Source organism: Corapipo altera, unplaced genomic scaffold (assembly GCF_003945725.1).
Source record: "Corapipo altera isolate COAL_440 unplaced genomic scaffold, ASM394572v1 239, whole genome shotgun sequence".
NCBI lineage: Eukaryota > Metazoa > Chordata > Aves > Passeriformes > Pipridae > Corapipo > Corapipo altera.
The window spans coordinates 2,154,233-2,171,545 of NW_020884938.1; the positions used below are offsets into that span (position 1 = coordinate 2,154,233).

Here is a 17,313-nt window from a genome sequence, read left to right on the forward strand (position 1 = left end):
GTGCAGTCACAGGGAGAGTGGTGGGACAGCAGTTGTGCTTCCTGAAGTAAAGGTGGCCATCACAGTTCTGCAGGCACTCACAAAATCTGCCAGGGCAAAACAGTGCCAGCTGCTGTATCAAACCATTCAGAAGCCCAAATCAGGAGCTAAAACCAACTGTAATTCCTCTAAAATTACTAATTACTTCGATCCATAATGCTTTGTTCAGTTATAATAGTCCATTTTAAAGTATTGATCCATAAAACATCGAGTGATAATTACCAGTACTCCATTCTACAGATGAAGGAAAGCAGAGAAGTGTCACACCCTACCCAAACTGCTGGAAAACCCATTGTAAAATTGGAACTAGGACTAACTCCATGTAAATAAACCCCAAAACAGCTGGCTGGATGTTTTCTGGCGGGAACAGCAGAACTTGTGTTCTGCTTTGATTTAGATTTTCTCACAGTGGCACTGAATCCAGTGAGTCTGAGGATATGAAATTATCTTTCTACCTTAATAAGATATCCTTGGTGTGCATTATTTAAGATGCTACGGAATATTTTGAGTATTGCAAGTGTAGCCTGATAGCTTATGCCCACATTAATCCTGAGTTAATGCCTTTCAAGTTTTATTGCAAAGTGACAGGCAAATATCAAAACAACTGCAATCTGAGCACTGGGGGCTCTGTAATATTTGAAAGGTGGAACAACCATGTGTTTAGTGGAAGCCAGTGCTGATTGGCAACACCAAGGGAGCCCGCTGAGTTGTGCACTGGGCTTGGATTCAAGTGTGGATGAGTTAGTTTGTTTTTCTGTTCCTCTATTTCCCCGCCTCTGACACGGGGTTAAAAAGTTTTGTGGCTGCTTTATGAAGTACTTTGTGGTCTGTGTGCATCAGGGAACTTAGATCTGTGTCAACAGGGCAACACTAGTTAGGAGGTTTAGGGGACAGTGGTGATTTGTAAAAGCATGAGAAAAGGGAAGGAAAGAAAAGCAAAGGAAGATTGAGAAATCAGGGAATAAGAACAGCTCGCAGAAAATACATTTATATTAATATGTGCTGAGTACTGGTAATAGCATTATTAGTTCTAACATGTCATTATTAAAAACAAGATGGTTATGAAGTTTCTGTAATTATTTCAGGCTGATCCGGGAGTATATGATTTTCCTGGAGCTGGGTAGCATTTTAAATCTGCAAAGGATTAGACAGACACAATCAGTTCAAATATTTGTCCAGCCATTGAAAGGAGAATCCTCACTTCCGCCTGTGATGAGGCTTTGGAAATCTCCATATCCATCATTGTTCAAGAGCTAAGTGAAGATTGCATGTTGATTACCCTTTCAGTTGCCTTTAAGCAGCTTATGTGAAAGTTCCAAGTCACCCAAAATCCCTAGTTTTTAATTTGTTCCCTGACTTGTATGCAGCAAGGCAAATCTTCGGGAGTTCATATGCACACACGAGTGCATAAATGCACCCTGATCAGAACCAGGTCCTTCCAAATATGAATTACACTGAGCAGAGCTTTAAGTGGAGAAGGAGCAGCCATTCCCATTAATCTTCACGAGGTCATGAAAAGAAAAATAATGGTCTGCCTGTAAACCCGAGTCAAATCGTGACTGTGCAGCTTATCACAGAGCATCTGAGTTTCTGTGCCTTTATTTAAAGCTGAAAAGTTCTATTTAAAGCTGATTCCGCTGCTTCCCTTGTATTTTGAGATCCTCAGAAAACTTCAGGATCATCAGTTGCTTTGGAAGTATTTTGTTCATTCCTCCTTCATCCTTCTGAAATCACTGCCCCCTCCATTCTGCTGAAATCAGCTGTCCAGAAGAATGTGGACATTTGTGCTGGCTGCATCACTTGGTGTTTGCAGCAAATCAACAGCTTTTTGTGAGCAAGGTATCATTTAACAATATTGCCTTATTTTAGGAGAAATCCCGTGGGATTTCATTGCCAAATAAAGCCCATCAGATGTCCTAGTCTGACATGACCCACACAGTGTCTGATCACGGACCGTCAGAACATTTTGTGCACAGCCCCCATGGAGAAATACAGTTCTTTATGTTCTTTTGCATTCCTGAGGATAAAGGGGAGCAGAAGAGCACTGTGGGAAGTTGGAGCCATTCTTCTGCAACCTGGATCATCAGCTGAAAAGGAGCCACTTGAGAACTGTGTTGAGAGACTCCAGGTTTATGACTCCAGTCCCAATAATAGTATGGGGATAGTTGACTAAATAATGTCAGAGTTGGTAGAGATACCACAGTGGGTTCCCACTGTGTTTTTTCACCCTACAGGACAGGCAGACATGCTTTGCTCTCCGTGAAGTTCAGAGAGGCACTTGACAAAGTTGGGTACCAGTGAGTTTAAAGATAAATGGGGCCTCACCTTCTCACGCAGTGGAATCATTTATTTTCACATGGCTCATAACCCGAATTATTTATAGCTGTGGAAAGAAAAATAGTGGGGATATAGACGTGGTGCAATTCCTGTGAACCAGTTAGACATGATACTGCTCTCTTCCAAGTGAAATGCAGCCATGCACTGCTCTCCGCAGAGTGAAATAATTTTTACATGCCTTGTCAGTCTCGCTATGGTCGTGGAAAGAAATACAGTGAAAGCAGAGATGTTGGCACTGTTTATGTTATTTAGAATGTTTTTGCAGCTAACAGTTTTGACCTCTATTCTGTTTTGATGGTCCTGGTTTCAAAAGGTCACGTCATGTTTTCCAGTTAGAAGAAATGTATAAATACTTTCTTTTCCTGTGGACTCTCCCAGGTTTTACCCAGGTCCTGGTTCTGAATTACTTTGAAGAATTGCTGGTGTAGAACTGATATGCTGCATTGTCAGTGGAATTACAATTATTAGCAGCCTAAAATCTACCCTCTCATGCCAGCAGGGTTTCATTTTTGTCCCTTCTGGTCTTCAGAGACCCTGAAAAGAAAGTCAGTGAGACTGGAATTTGGAATTTAACATGTGAAATGCAGGGGCCATCATTTAAAACATCAATCATTGCTCCAGAATGATGTTTGACAGGCTGCAAGTAATTTCTGCTTCAAGCAGGCTCAGGCAACAGAGTAGCCCAAAGGTCATGTTGTTCTTATCACAGGGTAAAAGATATCTTCTTAATGATGGATGACTGCTCTGTGTGTATATGATGCATAACATATTAGTAATTTTAATTCACAATTCCATTTGTCCAACAGTTTTGTCAGGGCAAGCTAAACTGTGGTTAGGTTACACCTGTGCTGTGCAAAAGGATGGGACCTTTTGTGGTAATCCATCATAAAACCCTCAACACAGTCCCAAGTTGCACAAGCTGGAGCTCCTGTCAAATCACTCCTACAAGTGGAAATGCCAACGTGCAGGAATTGGGCCAAAAAGTCCTGTTTTCACTGCTTTTTCACTGCTGATCTTGAGCTGTGCAGGTGATCACAGCTGAAAACAAGTGGGTTTCTGCCTCCAGTCTCATGGGATTATGTAGGGACACCCTCAGCCTGTTCTTTGCAGATGTATCAGGTTGGGAGCTCAGGGCTGTCTGTTCTTGGCTGGCCAAATCCCCAGAGCTGGAGGACCACAGACAACAAACATGACTCCAGATGTCTGATCACTTCGAGATCACTTTGTTGCCTGAGACATAAAGATTTGGGCAGGCTTGTGCAAAGCTCTCAGGGTGTGATATCCCCACAGCTGCTACCTACAATTTACACTCATTCTGTTAACACAATTCAATGCAAAAACCTCTCCTCTGCACAACCAGACACAAAAGTAATAAGCAGCAGTATCAGTTCAGAGGGTCTCAGAGCAAATTTCCTCTTTGCCACAAATGCAACTCTTTTAAGAAAACCTTTATAACAACATACAATTGTCCTTGCTTATCTGAGAGCTGAGCATATTTGTGTCAATGTGTGTGCAGCAAAGGGCTCTTCAGAAACGTGGGCTGAATTTGCCTCTCTGGATTTGCTGTTAGAATTTTCAGGTTTACCACCTCACTCCTCTTGCTGCTGTTTATATTTTACATGCAGAGATGTGATAAGAGCCATGCCACTCTCCCGTGTTGGTAATCATGTGTTTCCAAAAATTAGTTAATGACTTCCAGTGAGAGTCACCCTGAATTCAAATAATTTTTAAAACACGCCCTTCATTCACCATCATCATGCTGTTTTTGGTAAATTTCTGCCTCCACATTTTGGATCTTTTGGCATCTAGATTTGCACTTTGCAAGGTTGGCTTTTTAGATGGCCAGCTGTTACCTGAAGATTTCAAAGCTCTTACAGCAAGAGGCTTTTCGAGAGGAAACATCACTCTCCACATCTTGTTTTCACTTCCAGAAGTGGGCAGCCAAGGCTTCACTGTATGCATTCATAAAAAGAGCTATTTTTTGGCACTGTTCTTCTCTTGAAAAAACAAATAAGAGTACCTTTTTTCTTTTTCCAATAAACATGGATCCATGCCTTTGTGATTGGAAAGATGCTCTGTGTTTCAAATGAGGTTTTGTGGCCTCTCATATATTTACTGCACATCCTTTTATGGGTTGGAAAAGGGACTGGTCATTCCAGTTCTTCAGCACCTTTGGGAGAAGTTAAAAGGTGCAAGAAGTAGAATCACCTGTATGAAAGTCAAAACAGAGGTCTTTTCAAGGTCATCATTGCACTTCATAATCATTATTTAAAGTCAGAGCCATTGATCCTGTCCTTCATACATATAAATATATATATATATTTATATATATATATGTGGCTTTCAAATAAAGGCAGTAGGTGCTCTGCCTTCAGAAGCAACATTTGACATGTTAGTTGCTCTTCTGTTATACCAAGTGAGAAAAGTTAGACACACGAAAATGGGTGTTCAGTGACACTGTGTCACTGAATAATGGACAAATTAGCATATAATGCTAATTCTGAAAAAATGTATCCTTACATTTGTTTATGTAGGCATTTTTTCAGAATTCAAATATGGTTTCCCTTGTGTTTGTTATTATTTCAGTTTTTTCCCTGTGTTCTTGGGTTTTGATAGTTCCTGGAGAAAGCAAAGGACTTACATGTTGTACACAGGTTGAAGTCTTCTGTCAGGCAGACCCACTACATCTGCAGAGGAGCTTCCCTGAATGCTCCTCAGCATCAAAACACCTCAGCTTTGTTGAGTTTCAGCTCTGGGGGACATACCTGTGTCTCCTGAACAACTCAGCTCGTGGCTCTCCTGTGAGCCTTGTGAGACAGGTTTGGGAAGGGACACATCTGACCAGCCTGGTTCCTAACAGGGGCAGCCTCCTTGGGGATCTGAGTAAATTCCTGTACTCCTGCCCTGGATTGCTGTCGAGAGCTGAATTTTTGCTGTTCATTCTTGGCAGATATCGATGAGTGCTTGGTGAACAACGGGGGCTGTGACCATTTCTGCAGAAACACAGTTGGCAGCTTTGAGTGCAGCTGCCAGAAAGGCTACAAACTGCTCACAGATGAAAGGACCTGCCAAGGTAATGCTTCATTTACTTTACTCTTTGTATAACGAGGATGTTGTTTCCAGTGGATTTTTTTTTTTTTGTAATTAATTCATTTGTACTACAGGTTTTAATGATGCTGTCACAGGAAGTAGGGTTAGGAAAGACCTACGAGATTTCCATTTTCTGAGCTGGGGTTAGAAGGTTGCTGGAAATGTCTTGTTTCAATGTTTTTAGTAGCAGGAATGCAAGTGTCCTGTCAAAGTGTAAAAATCCAAGTGGCATCGTGGAATAGCCTCAGGCAAAGAGCCTTATGTTCAAAAATCCTCTAATTTGCTATGATCTTAATGGGACAGAGGCTTATCTTACTTAGACCAGAGTTGTTTAGAGTAACAAACTGGAATAGAGCGTTTGCAAGGTTTAAACTGAAAAAAAAAGAGCAGAAACTGTTTGTGGGGGGATAATGGTGGGGTTTTGTGGGAATTCAAATGAAGTGTGGCTTGTATCCTCTGCTGTGCACGTCATGATTTGTTATCTAAGTAATATAATGTTATTTATTCTATGACTAACTATTTCCAAGGTACTAACCATGTACCTTTGGAGTAATGATGCTTGAAGCATTTGAGCTCTTTAAAAAAACCCTGGAAAAGGCTATAAAGATGAGCATCAACAGAGAGAGAAGAGGAAGCAGGATATATTAAATTAAAATTTTATTAATCCATGATTATTTTCAGGGGGTTTTGAACATGCAGAAGTCCAAAACAGCATTAGTATTTTAGAGTTTCTTTGTTCATCCAGAAAAGAGAAACCAAGGTCTGAAGATACATATGCCATTCAAAAATTTTTCCATTGCTTTTGTTGGTACTTCCATCCACCATCTGGGAATGCTTCTCCACCCTGACTGTGGGATTAGGCACAAAGGAGTCAGGGAAAGGTTGGTTTCAAGCTGGACAGGATGGGAAGAGCTCAGAGTAGCACAGGTTGGGCAGGAATAACATTGTAGGATCATGTCAGACAAGGGGAAGTTGTCAGGTTTTGATTTACCTGCTAAAAAGGGGAACAAAATGTTAAAAAGAAACTTCTTGATGTATTTAGGGATAGTCAGGAATACCTTCTGTCCGTGAATGTCACGTGTCATGACATGCTCTCACTGTGGTGTCAGTCAGAGGTTTCACCACTGAACTAATTGCAATTACACCAGTGAAAAACTCAAAGAGAAAAGTTAGTAGTAATAGGCTTTGAAAGCTCCCTGTAAACAACCAGGTTTCTATCATGACAATGGAAATCTGGAAGCAGCTCTGTAAATGTTGTTCCGGTGAGTTTTCTTTCCTCCTGTGCCTGGGCTACAGAATGAATGAGTCTCTTGGAACAACAAATACCCTGCAAGGATTAAAGCAGTGGCTGGTCTTCTTCTCTCCCTCGTGTGATGAGACATGGAAGTATCAACATGGTCTGGCCATCCTACTGTTCCCATTGTCCATGAGGAAGGGCAGGCACTCTGTCTGGCCTCTACATGACACTCTGACTGATTGGTAAACTGCAGCTTATCTGTTGCTGTAACAGATTAGTGCAAGCCCAGAGAATTTTGGGGCTGGGCAAGTTCTTCCAGTCCCAGAAACGCTGGTTCTTCACAGGGGAAGACAAATTCATTTCCTGTTTGAAGTCTGAGGTATTTGGGCCCCAGAGACTGATTACAGCAGCCGTGGTGTGATGCCTGCATTGTGGAGGGAGCACTGTGATAATTCAGTTCCTGCGTGGTGCTTAAGGTGATAATTGGTGACTCATGCAGTCAGTGCTAATAAAGAGAGAAGGGAAGTGAATATAGAGCAAAAAATCACTGATGTGTGAATCACCTGTACTTTGCTGCTTCTGCTGCAAAAAGAGTATAGTTAGGGGAAGTGGTTATTAATGACAGGTCTGACAGAAAACTGTGTTTTGGGGTTAGTGACTCTTTTGGGATATAAATCATGCACAGGTTTTTTTAACAGCCAGTCAGCACTGACCATAGAACATTAATGAGAGATTCAGAGAAATTTATTTTAGGCATATTAGCCTTTCCAGTGCTTGAAATAGAAAAGTCTAATTTGTGTTTATAAAAGACGCTGTTGTTCATGTTGCATCTGTTGTTTTGATTCATAATAGGGTTTCTATGATTTATGGTCTTTCTGTCTACATTGCCTTTCTCCTCTGGTTTTCTTTTTTTTTTTAAATAAAGATTTATTTCCGTTACTAATCAACATGTTTACAAAATACTCACTTAGCACTGTAGAAGTGTGCATTGTTGGGGACTGAGTCCTCTTTAGTTCAGATGGTCTCTCTTGTGTATAGAACGTTCATCTCCAAATGTGCTCAATATTAACAGCAAGGAACAGATTCTACTAACCTCAGGCAGAATGCCCATGGAAACAGCTGGTAAGCCTGCCCTTTTACAACCTGCAGAACCCCTGGATAAGGCTTTGAACATTATTCACGGGAAGTAATCAGTGAAGAGCAAAGCCACAGAGATATAGTTCACGTTAGCGACGTTTTTCAAACAATATGTTGGAAAATACAAGTAAGCTGTTGCTGCATAACTTTATTTGTATCATCATTAACTTCAGCACAAGGCAATTTTACATGTTTCAGTAAAAAAGCTCCTTCATACACCCTGTGAAATTCTGAAGTTGTCCCACCTCACCTAACTTCCTTGATGTCCTTTCATTGTAAGACCTCAGAGCTGACTTGGAGGTTACAGGGAAATTGTATCAGTCTCAGACTTTGTTCTGGTTGTTTGCAGAGCCCCCACCCCATCATACCAAATGCCTTACACACATTCATCCTCTCTGTGAAGAGGAAAGTATTTCTCTTTCAGTTTTTAGGCAGGAAGGGTGAAGCCAAATATAGCAGCTTGCCTAAGATCACACGTGTGAATGCCTGGGCTGCCCGGGGAAGAAACCTCCAGGTTTTGTGAATCTGCCTTCTGTGAATTTGCCCATTACAAGGGAGTTTATTCCTTTTCTGTTGTTGCTCATATCCTTATATGAAAATCCACTGATTTTTCAGGAATTCTGCTTGCTTGGTGCCACCCTGCATGTAGAGTGCTTGTGTAAGAAGCCCCTTCTTTTGCAAAGGGCCTTAAAATGTCCTGCATTTGTCTGTTTACAGCCAAACCATTTTTAGCCCTGGCTGCAAAGAAAACCATTGTCAATCACAGATTACTCCCGCTAGGGAGTGGTTCTCACGCTGTGGCTCCTTGTTAGGCAAGGAGAATGTGGGGGGTTCCCTTCCTTTCCCCTCCCCTGCATTCCAACCATTTAAAAGGAAACTTAGTTCTAACCCAGAAGGTGAAGAATCCACAGAATCCTGCCAGTAATATTGTGGAGACTGATGCTGCTTTCCCAGAGTCTCTTTTTTAACCTAGACTTAAAAATAGATTTTTTTTTTCCCTCCTTTGACAGTGAAATCGCCATATGACAATGCAGCTTTATTTTAATTGATCCCTTAAGTCTAAGGTATTGTAAATTCTTGGACGCAGGAAGAAATAGTTGGATCTGTTTATATAAACTTAGCAAAAGTGGTCTGCCTCTCCTTTGAATATGTAATAAAAATAACATAGCTATATTTATAGCAAGGAGAACTTGTGTTTGTAACCTTTTTGGTAATTAATAGAAGCACAACAACTCAGATCACTTTTAGAATGACATCAGCAACAAGCAAACAGGCGAGACTCGCTGCAGTGAAATGAAGCTGCAATGAATGTGTGTAAGCTCAGACATAATTACCTTAATCCTCAGCCAATATGAGTTTTAAAGCCAGTTAACTTAATTGCTTATTCAGTTTCTGTTTGTTGTGCAGTGATCTCTAAAAAAGATCAACAATAAGCAGCCTCTCTGCTCCACTCAAGTTCAAGCTTCATTAAGCACCCAGAAAAATGTGTGAAATTCTATCATAAATAATTTTCTCTTCGTGCTCTAGGAATTGCTTTTTGCAAAGCAAGGCAGTGAGAGACAGCACATACATTTGTCATAAATTTCTCCAGGGAGTGGTAGAGATGGAAAGATGTATTACCTTGAGGGGGAAAAAAAGTGTGCTTTCAGTGGGAACATCCAGTGATCGACATGTAATGCTTGAGTCTGCTCAGCCCACACTCACCCTCTGCCTCTCGCCACCTCTGTCCAAAACAGAGACAAATCCCTCTACACTGAGGAGTTTAAACTTCTGCAGGGGGCAGTTCAAGGCATTTTTGCATCATTCTAGTCCACTTACAACTTCCACAGAAGGCTGAAGTGGGGCTTGGTGATTGCAAGAGCTCCCAGACACGATGTTCAGACACGAAGGAGCCTTTTCACCAACTATTTGAATTGATACAGACACTGTAATAAAAGGACATGACTGTCCTCTGGGGCATGTGGAATACCTGCATGGCATTTTTGGGGCTTCTCTAAGGCCACAGGAGACATTTTTTATATGCTTTGAGGTATTGCCAGTTTGACTGTTGGTTATTCTTTGTTCCCTTCCTACCAGATTTTAAACAAATGCATTGACTCTTCTGTAGGTAGGCACTGGAACACAGGGTCTAACAGTCTGCTCTGGGTAGTGCTGGTGCCTGCCCAAAGGAAATTCAGTGATGCATGTTTGTAGAGCAGGAAATCCCAAAGAGCATTTGCCCCCTTGCTTCATGGTTATTGAATTTTCCCTCCAGTGATTTTCTGTGGGCACAGTTTGCTATTTAATGCTACAAAGATATCCAGTAGAAGTCCAGGTACAGCTGATTTGAGGTGTTTTTCTCTCTAATTACAAGAGATAGGTTACAGGATATACTTATTATCTCTAGCCATCCACCCCTGGTTTTTACTTATGATCTGGAATATTATTCAAACACAGCCTCAGGCCTTCTGTGTTAACCTGCTGCACCACAGAACTGTAATCCATTCAGTCCTAAAATAACACTGTTAAATGAGAGACTGGCCATTTTTTACTGCCAAATAGCCCTTAGTTCCAGGGAATTTGAGGTGATTAGACCTAGCTGACTCTATGATTGATCTGTTAGTAGAGGGATGCTTTACATAGGGCTCCCAATGCATAATTGTCAAGAGAAGCCTTATTTCATTCCAGAATGAGAGAAAGAAACACAGCACCTTGAAAAACACAGTAACTCTCTATGATCCAAGGATCCTGCAGGCCTGGTCTTGAAACAGTGCCATAACATCCACCTTTTCACTTATTTGTGTGAAATATGCCCTATTAACCTTCCCAGGGCAAGATTTGAATCTCCCAGCATGGTATCTCCATTTTGAAAATGAGTATGAAATGAGGGATTAATCATACAGGGAGGGACAGATAGAAAGTGTTTGTGGGAATTATTTTTGGCCTCCAGAAGCCCATATAAAGATTAGCTACAAAGATCTCACTATACTCTTCTGTATGGAACCATTGATGGGAAATATGGATGTATAGGACCAGTCTAATCCCAAATAAATCAGTGCATCCACACTGGCAGCACTGAATCACTAGACATCTTTGACACAGAGTAACCAAATTAAAAAGTAAAAATGGCAAAGAGGTTTGCACCTTGGGCTACATGACAGTGACCTGCCACTCACATTTGATCATGTAACCCAGTAAAGCAACTGGCCTGGTCCCAGTCACAGAACCTGGTGGAGGTCTCAGAATAAGGATACACCCCTTGCCTTGATTTGTGTAGGACACAGTCACCCATCCAAGATTACTTAACAAAACACATGTACAGAGGTCAGGGCTGGAGCATCTGCACTGTGGAAACGAAGGACAGGAGTATTCAGCTTTAAAATCCTGAGGAACTTCCTAGGAATGGCAGGACAGAGGAATTTTATGTCATCATTCTGCCAGCCAAGACAAGCTATCTTTCTACCTCACTTTTGTTGCCCCAGCTGTTCTTGCCCTGAGTTCTAGCTGAGTGTACCCTGGTGCAGTCCCAGCGGCTGTGAGAAAATGGGAAAGAGCTGATTCAAGACTCCAGCTAATCCAGGCCAGTGCTAGAACTGAGCTTTCACATGAGTCAATTTAAAAGACAACAGGCCCCTCAAATTCAATGCAGTTTGGCCAACTTTCCAGGGAAGAGTGTTGGAAAGTTTCATTATTGGTCTACCCTCTCTCTTCCCTTTTCTCCTTCCATTAAATATATGGAAAAGAACGCAAATGTTTAATAAAAATAACATTATTTAGCCTTCCTCTCCTTTGTGGAGGGGCAGTAACATGCAGTTTCACAGCCAGATGAGATGGGCACCAGCAGAAATTTTACTGCCTGGTGTGGGTTTTTTTTCTTAATCTTTAAAATACATCTTTAGCTGAACCCACACAAATCTCTCACTTAGGTTGTCACCTTCATGGTCAGGACTGAACTGTAGAGGGTGGAGAGCATTAGAAAGCCGTGAGGCTGCTGCTGTCTGTGTCCTTGTGAGGCAAGTGGCTCCCAGAGAGCACGTTTGCTGTCTGGGGTGAGGAGCAAGCAGACTTTAAAGTCCCCTCGTGGACTTTTTCCTGAGTCTTCATGTGCATTTGCTGCAAGTTTGAGGTCTTCAGCAGTCAGAAAAAATACGCAGAACTCATTTTGCTCTCATTTATATCAAGGAGAAGGCTATTGTACTCAGCAGAGTTGCAGTGCAGTGTGGTAACGCTAAAGGAACCTGCTGGTCCTTATTGCCTTGCACCGCTTGAACGGGGTGAGTTGGTGCCACTGTGGGAGGGTGATTAATGAGGGAAAGGGATGAGGAGACTCAAGCCATTCCCCTGTCAACACTCCTTTGTGTGATACACGTGAAGGAGAGTGATTTTGCCTTGATGCACTCATCCACAGGACCCAGGGAATGGCTGGAGCTGTGTCAGGGCAGGCTCAGGTTGGATCTCAGCAAAAGGTTCTTCCCCCAGAGGGTGGTTGGGCACTGACCAGGCTCCCCAGGGCAGTGGGCACAGCCCCAAGGCTGCCAGAGCTCCCGGAGGGTTTGGATGATCCTCTGGGGCACAGGGGGTGACTCCTGTGCAGGGCTGAGGGTTGGACTGGATGATCCTTGTGGGTCCCTTCCAACTAGGCATATTCTGTGATTCTGTGATCAGATGGCTGTGCTCTGACTTATAAAATACATTGATTTGACAGAGGCTGATTTTCACCTAGTCCAGCTGAGTCTAGCCCAGGGTGTTTAATTGTGTGGACTCTTGGCATATAAACAGCAGTGCTGGTTCAGTTGCTAATGTAGCTCAAAAACCAGTGAGAATCAGTGGTGTGCTGGAGGAGATACTGGGAGCTGCTTGTGGAAATCAGCCTGGCTCACAGAAAGAAAATTCAGGATGATTTCCCTGTCACTGATGATGTTCTCTCCCCGTGCAGATTTTCTCTAAGGCATTCTGTGCCACTCAGCCTTGCAAAAATATCATGCTTCTGACAAGCACCATATTGCTCCTCGCATCAGATTAAAAAAATACTCTGCTGGGAAGCAACATGTTGCACTGTCAATGAAAGGAATACTTTTCAAAATCCTCTCTGTTACACTTGGTGTCAGTGAGACTGTGAATAGTGGTGCGTTTTCTGCCTCTGTGAGAAAAAAAGGGTTGCAGGGATCATACCCAGAAACAATAAATGCCCCAGGCATGAAGTAAAAACAGCTCTAGCCAGTACAAGTTTTGTTTGCCAAGTGATAGTATCTGCCGTGTTGGTTGTAGCAATTAAGTCTGCTGAAACATGAAAACAAATACATCCCCCCCACCTCCTGCTCTCCGCTCTGCAGCACAGTGTTTTCATAAGTTAAAGGGGAATGTTCTTTGGAAGGAATATTAAACCTCACAATCTAGGCTTTAAATCAGTTTCTAATGGGATGAGACCTAATGTGGGGAGGGCAGATGGGACAGATTATTCCACTTCCATTTTCCCATGAAGCTTCTGACACAGGCTACTGTTGGAAGTAAGACAGTAGATTACTTTGACCTCAGGTCTCATCCAGTATGGTAGCTCTTACACTCTTAAACTCTATAAAAGTATACTGCTATCAAATTGCTTTTTACAGCTCTGCCTGGCCCCCTCTCCTTGCTGATGTGTGTGGGAAGCCAAGCAAAACGTTCCATTAGTGTTTAGAAAGAGAATTTGAGATACAATTTTCAGTTGATGCTGTAGGATTTATGATGTGTATAGTGCAGAAATGACTTCACTGGACTAGAATCGTGTTATGTATTAATGAATTACCAGGATGTGAGTCAGCCTTGGAATAGTTCGAGCAGGAAGGTAGCATTCTTCCACAAACAATAATCTGTTGATAAATAATGCTGAAAGCTGTAGTTCAATAGGAATTGTTTTTAAAGGGAATCAGAGAAAGACTGTATGTATAGATGTAATCACATTGATTAAGGTCAGATAGCCTTTACCCTCATTGCTATACAGAATTGCATTAAAATGACAACTCTGTCCCAAATATTCATTTTCCTGTGCTTGCAGCTCCACTCCTGAGCCTTTTAAAAGTGCCCTGGTTTGTTTATTTTGTTCTAATGAGAATAAAAGCCAAACCCATTGAAAGGAAGGGATATGATTTTCTTCCAGTAGCCACGTTACAAACTGCTACTCTCTGTTTTGCTCACTTGGAGATGAGGCCTTAGTCAGGACAGGTGAGAGAAAACCAAAAATCTAAGCTCAAATATTAACAGTCAGTGGAATGGGGGGAGTGTCTCCTGGGATTTTGCTGGGGGGGGGGTTGATGCATTTTGCAAAGCACAGCGTTAGTGTTTTTGGAGGGATACCTGCCTTTCTGGGCAGAGTTTTTAAGCAAGCTTTTGAAGCAGAGAACAGCAATTCTTGTGTATATTCAGTGGTCACTGACTTCAGCAGGAGCAAGGGAGCTGGGAATTCACGGTGAGGTCCACGGGAGGTGAAGGGAAGTGCTGCGTTTGAGTTCTCAGCTGAAAACTGAAACAGTGTTGTTGTACTTGCTCTTTCAGCACCGTCAAATAACACCAGGCACGTTTTCACCCACACTAGTCCCCTGCTCCTTCAAGAAGTCTCACTAGCAGCTCCTGCTGAAGGGTGATGGAGACAAGCACCTTAGCAAAGAGAACAGTTTCCTCTTTTCAGAAATCCAGTGTATTGCAGGATAGAGGGAATATTCCTTCCTTGGCACAGAGAGGGTAAAGCCTTTATTATGTTGTCTCATCAGGCTGTTAAGCTGCTCTTACAGAGTTGCTGTGTAAATAGTGGCTTGAGCAGAGTGCAGACTAGTAAACATGTTTATGTTTGTAGGAAAACAAATAAAGTTTCTTTTAATGTGCCTGAAGTTTTTTTTTAATGCACTTCTCTTGATATATGGCTTCTCCTACCCCAAGCCCTTGAAGTAGTAGCACAGTTTATTGCTGTGATAGCAGTAGATAACTCAGCTTGCCTTTGCCTTGGGAAATGATTGATATTGGAAAATGATACATGTTTGCTTATAAAATCTTGGCAATGTTTTGATGAAAGTACTTTGTTTTCTTTTAAAAAAACCATTGGAAATAGTATTTAATTGCATTTTAGATTGCCCTAGCAAAAACAATGGTGAGAGCACAAACGTAATAGGAGCCAAAGCCAGCTGCCTCCTGCTGGGTTCCTCCGATTAGCAGGGGAACCTGAGCACGACAAAGCCCTCATGTCATGGGGAAGGGGTGGGGAAGATCTGGGGCAGGTAAGCCTAGGCCCAAGAGCAAGGGAAGTCTGAGCATAAACACAGCTTTGTCTCCGATTTCAAGATGTTCCTCACACAGAAATATAGCCTTTTGCCTTTTTTTGTCATCATCTCTCTTTGTCCTTCCCCTCATGTCACAGCAGATTCAGCCCTCGAAGCCTGGAGGCCCTTGTGCAGCTGGGCAGTGACTGTGTCCACTTGTCACATACAGCAAACAAACTGGCTCAGGAGGATCTTTATTTTCACACCATAAATAATTTTGTTTCAGAATTTCACGTCAAAGACAAGCTGTAGGTACTGTGGGGAAGCTGTGAAGCAAATAAATTCAGTGTCAGAGATGCACTGAAGGTGTTGGTCCCATCCAAAACACCACTGGCTGTAGCTGCCATTTCATTCCCCAGGCTAAACATTGGGAGGTACAGTTTTAAGTCAGGGTCATTTGTCACAGCTCTGTTGACCTTTCTTTGATTTGCCATCACTGAAAAGTTACAAACGTACTTGGACTTTCTTTGGCCTTTCACCAAGCAGTTCCATCCCAGCCTGATCCCAGAGTGGGTAGATTTTGCAGCTCTCTTGCTTAGCTTAACTCACTTTGTATTGATTTGAAATAGGTTATAAAAATGAACAATACTGTTAAATGTACCGAGGCATATTTTGTACTGTTATTGATACTATTAGCTTTGGTTGTATTTAGAAGATAATGGTGCTTTACTCAGGTTTAGATCCCTATAGTGCATTTTTATAGATTTTATGTTTTTATATATGTATTTTATTTTTTTATATATTTTTTTTAAATCCTTTAGAAATCCCTTTAAAAATTGTTATTCACACAGATAATAGTAAGGATGAGAGAACTGCCATGAGCTTGTGGTGAGGTTAAATGTGATATACTCGATAGAGAAAACCAATAACAATTTGAAATCTTCCTTTCCAGATACCTTAATAGAACACCTCCCCTGGCTCACTTTGTGCCTGTGACCTTGGGCAGGCTTACTAATTTTATACCATTGTGTCTAGTTATTAGTAGGTTTTTTCCATGTTCCATAAGAGACCAGGCAAACTTCCTTACCTGCAAAAAAAAAAAAAAAAAAATCCCTTTCTTTTTTTAACTCCTCTTTTTGAAAGTCTCTACAGAGCTGTCTCTGGTGATTGGAGTCTCTCTGCAAACCCTCTGGGGAGAGAGACTACCTTAGCTGAGGGTTCTTCTACTGTCTCTCTCCCTTCAGCAGATGGGTGAACCCTGAAGTTTCTTGTCTTGGAGGATGTGAATTGTCAGTCTGAGGGTTCCTGGAGTGTGTCTGTGCAGAGGTGACGTACAGGGAGTGACCCATGGCCAGATGTACAGGCACCTTGGGGTGCAGTCTCACAGGAGGTGACCTGTGCTCAGCTGCAGCACAAGGCTGTGGCCTGTCCCTGCCTCCAGAAGCTCAAGCATCCTGTGCTGCTGGTTGTTAAATTGAACACCAGGTTGACTAAGCTTAACTCCCCTTGCAGTGCTGAGATTTAGCAAGCAGTTTTGCACAACCATGTTTAAAATACTAGAAGAGGTTATTGTCTGCCAAATTGGCATTTATCAGGTAATCCTCTACCATTATTCTGTTTTTTAGTTTGGTGCTGCATACAAAAAAAAAAAAAGTGGGTGGTGAGGTCTTTCATGCTGCTGCAGGGAAAAATATCAGAAATCCACCCAACAGCAGAGAAATAATAATGCAGTAATAATGGTGGTGATAATGATGATGTATTTCATTATAGAAATGTAAAAAAGCCTTGGACCAAACCCCACCATCTACAGTCAAAGAAACCTCCCAAAGACCCCAAAGTTCGCTGCCAATTTTTGCCTGGCTGAAGTCGCCAAATCCTGCAGTTTTTCCATCCCAAACCATAAATCTTCCCAGCCCCCCTCGGGCAAAGCCTTTGGTGACCCAAAAGCGAGCCAATAATTGCATGGCTGGTGCACGAGGCAGAACAAACCCAGAGTGACTGGGAGCAGAGCTGGCCCTGCAGTGCTGACAGGAAGGAGGGATGTGTGGTGGTCACCTCCCTTGGCACATGTGTGAAGGGGAACACCCAGGGAACAGCCCTTTACTGCAGTAAGATGTTGCTCCCCAGTCCCATTTCTGCAGACTCAGAGGAAGCCCTGAGGGAGGCTTGTGGAAGAGAATATGCTTGTGGACTCCGTGTGGAAGAAAAACTAAATATGGAATTTTTGGAAAAAAAAAATTAAATGAGAAAGGAAAATTAATTTGT

General features: G+C 42.2%; 1 protein-coding gene across 3 annotated transcripts in view; it reads left to right on the forward strand.

Annotated features, from left to right (window-relative positions):
* The window catches only part of SCUBE1 (signal peptide, CUB domain and EGF like domain containing 1), a 175,700-nt gene that overhangs the window by 124,430 nt on the left and 33,957 nt on the right, over positions 1 to 17,313 (forward strand). For all 3 annotated transcript variants that reach the window (XM_027660696.1, XM_027660698.1, XM_027660697.1), the window contains one exon: positions 5,327 to 5,449. In XM_027660696.1, the coding sequence (XP_027516497.1) occupies positions 5,327 to 5,449 (123 nt within the window). The remainder of the gene's footprint in view (positions 1 to 5,326; positions 5,450 to 17,313) is intronic.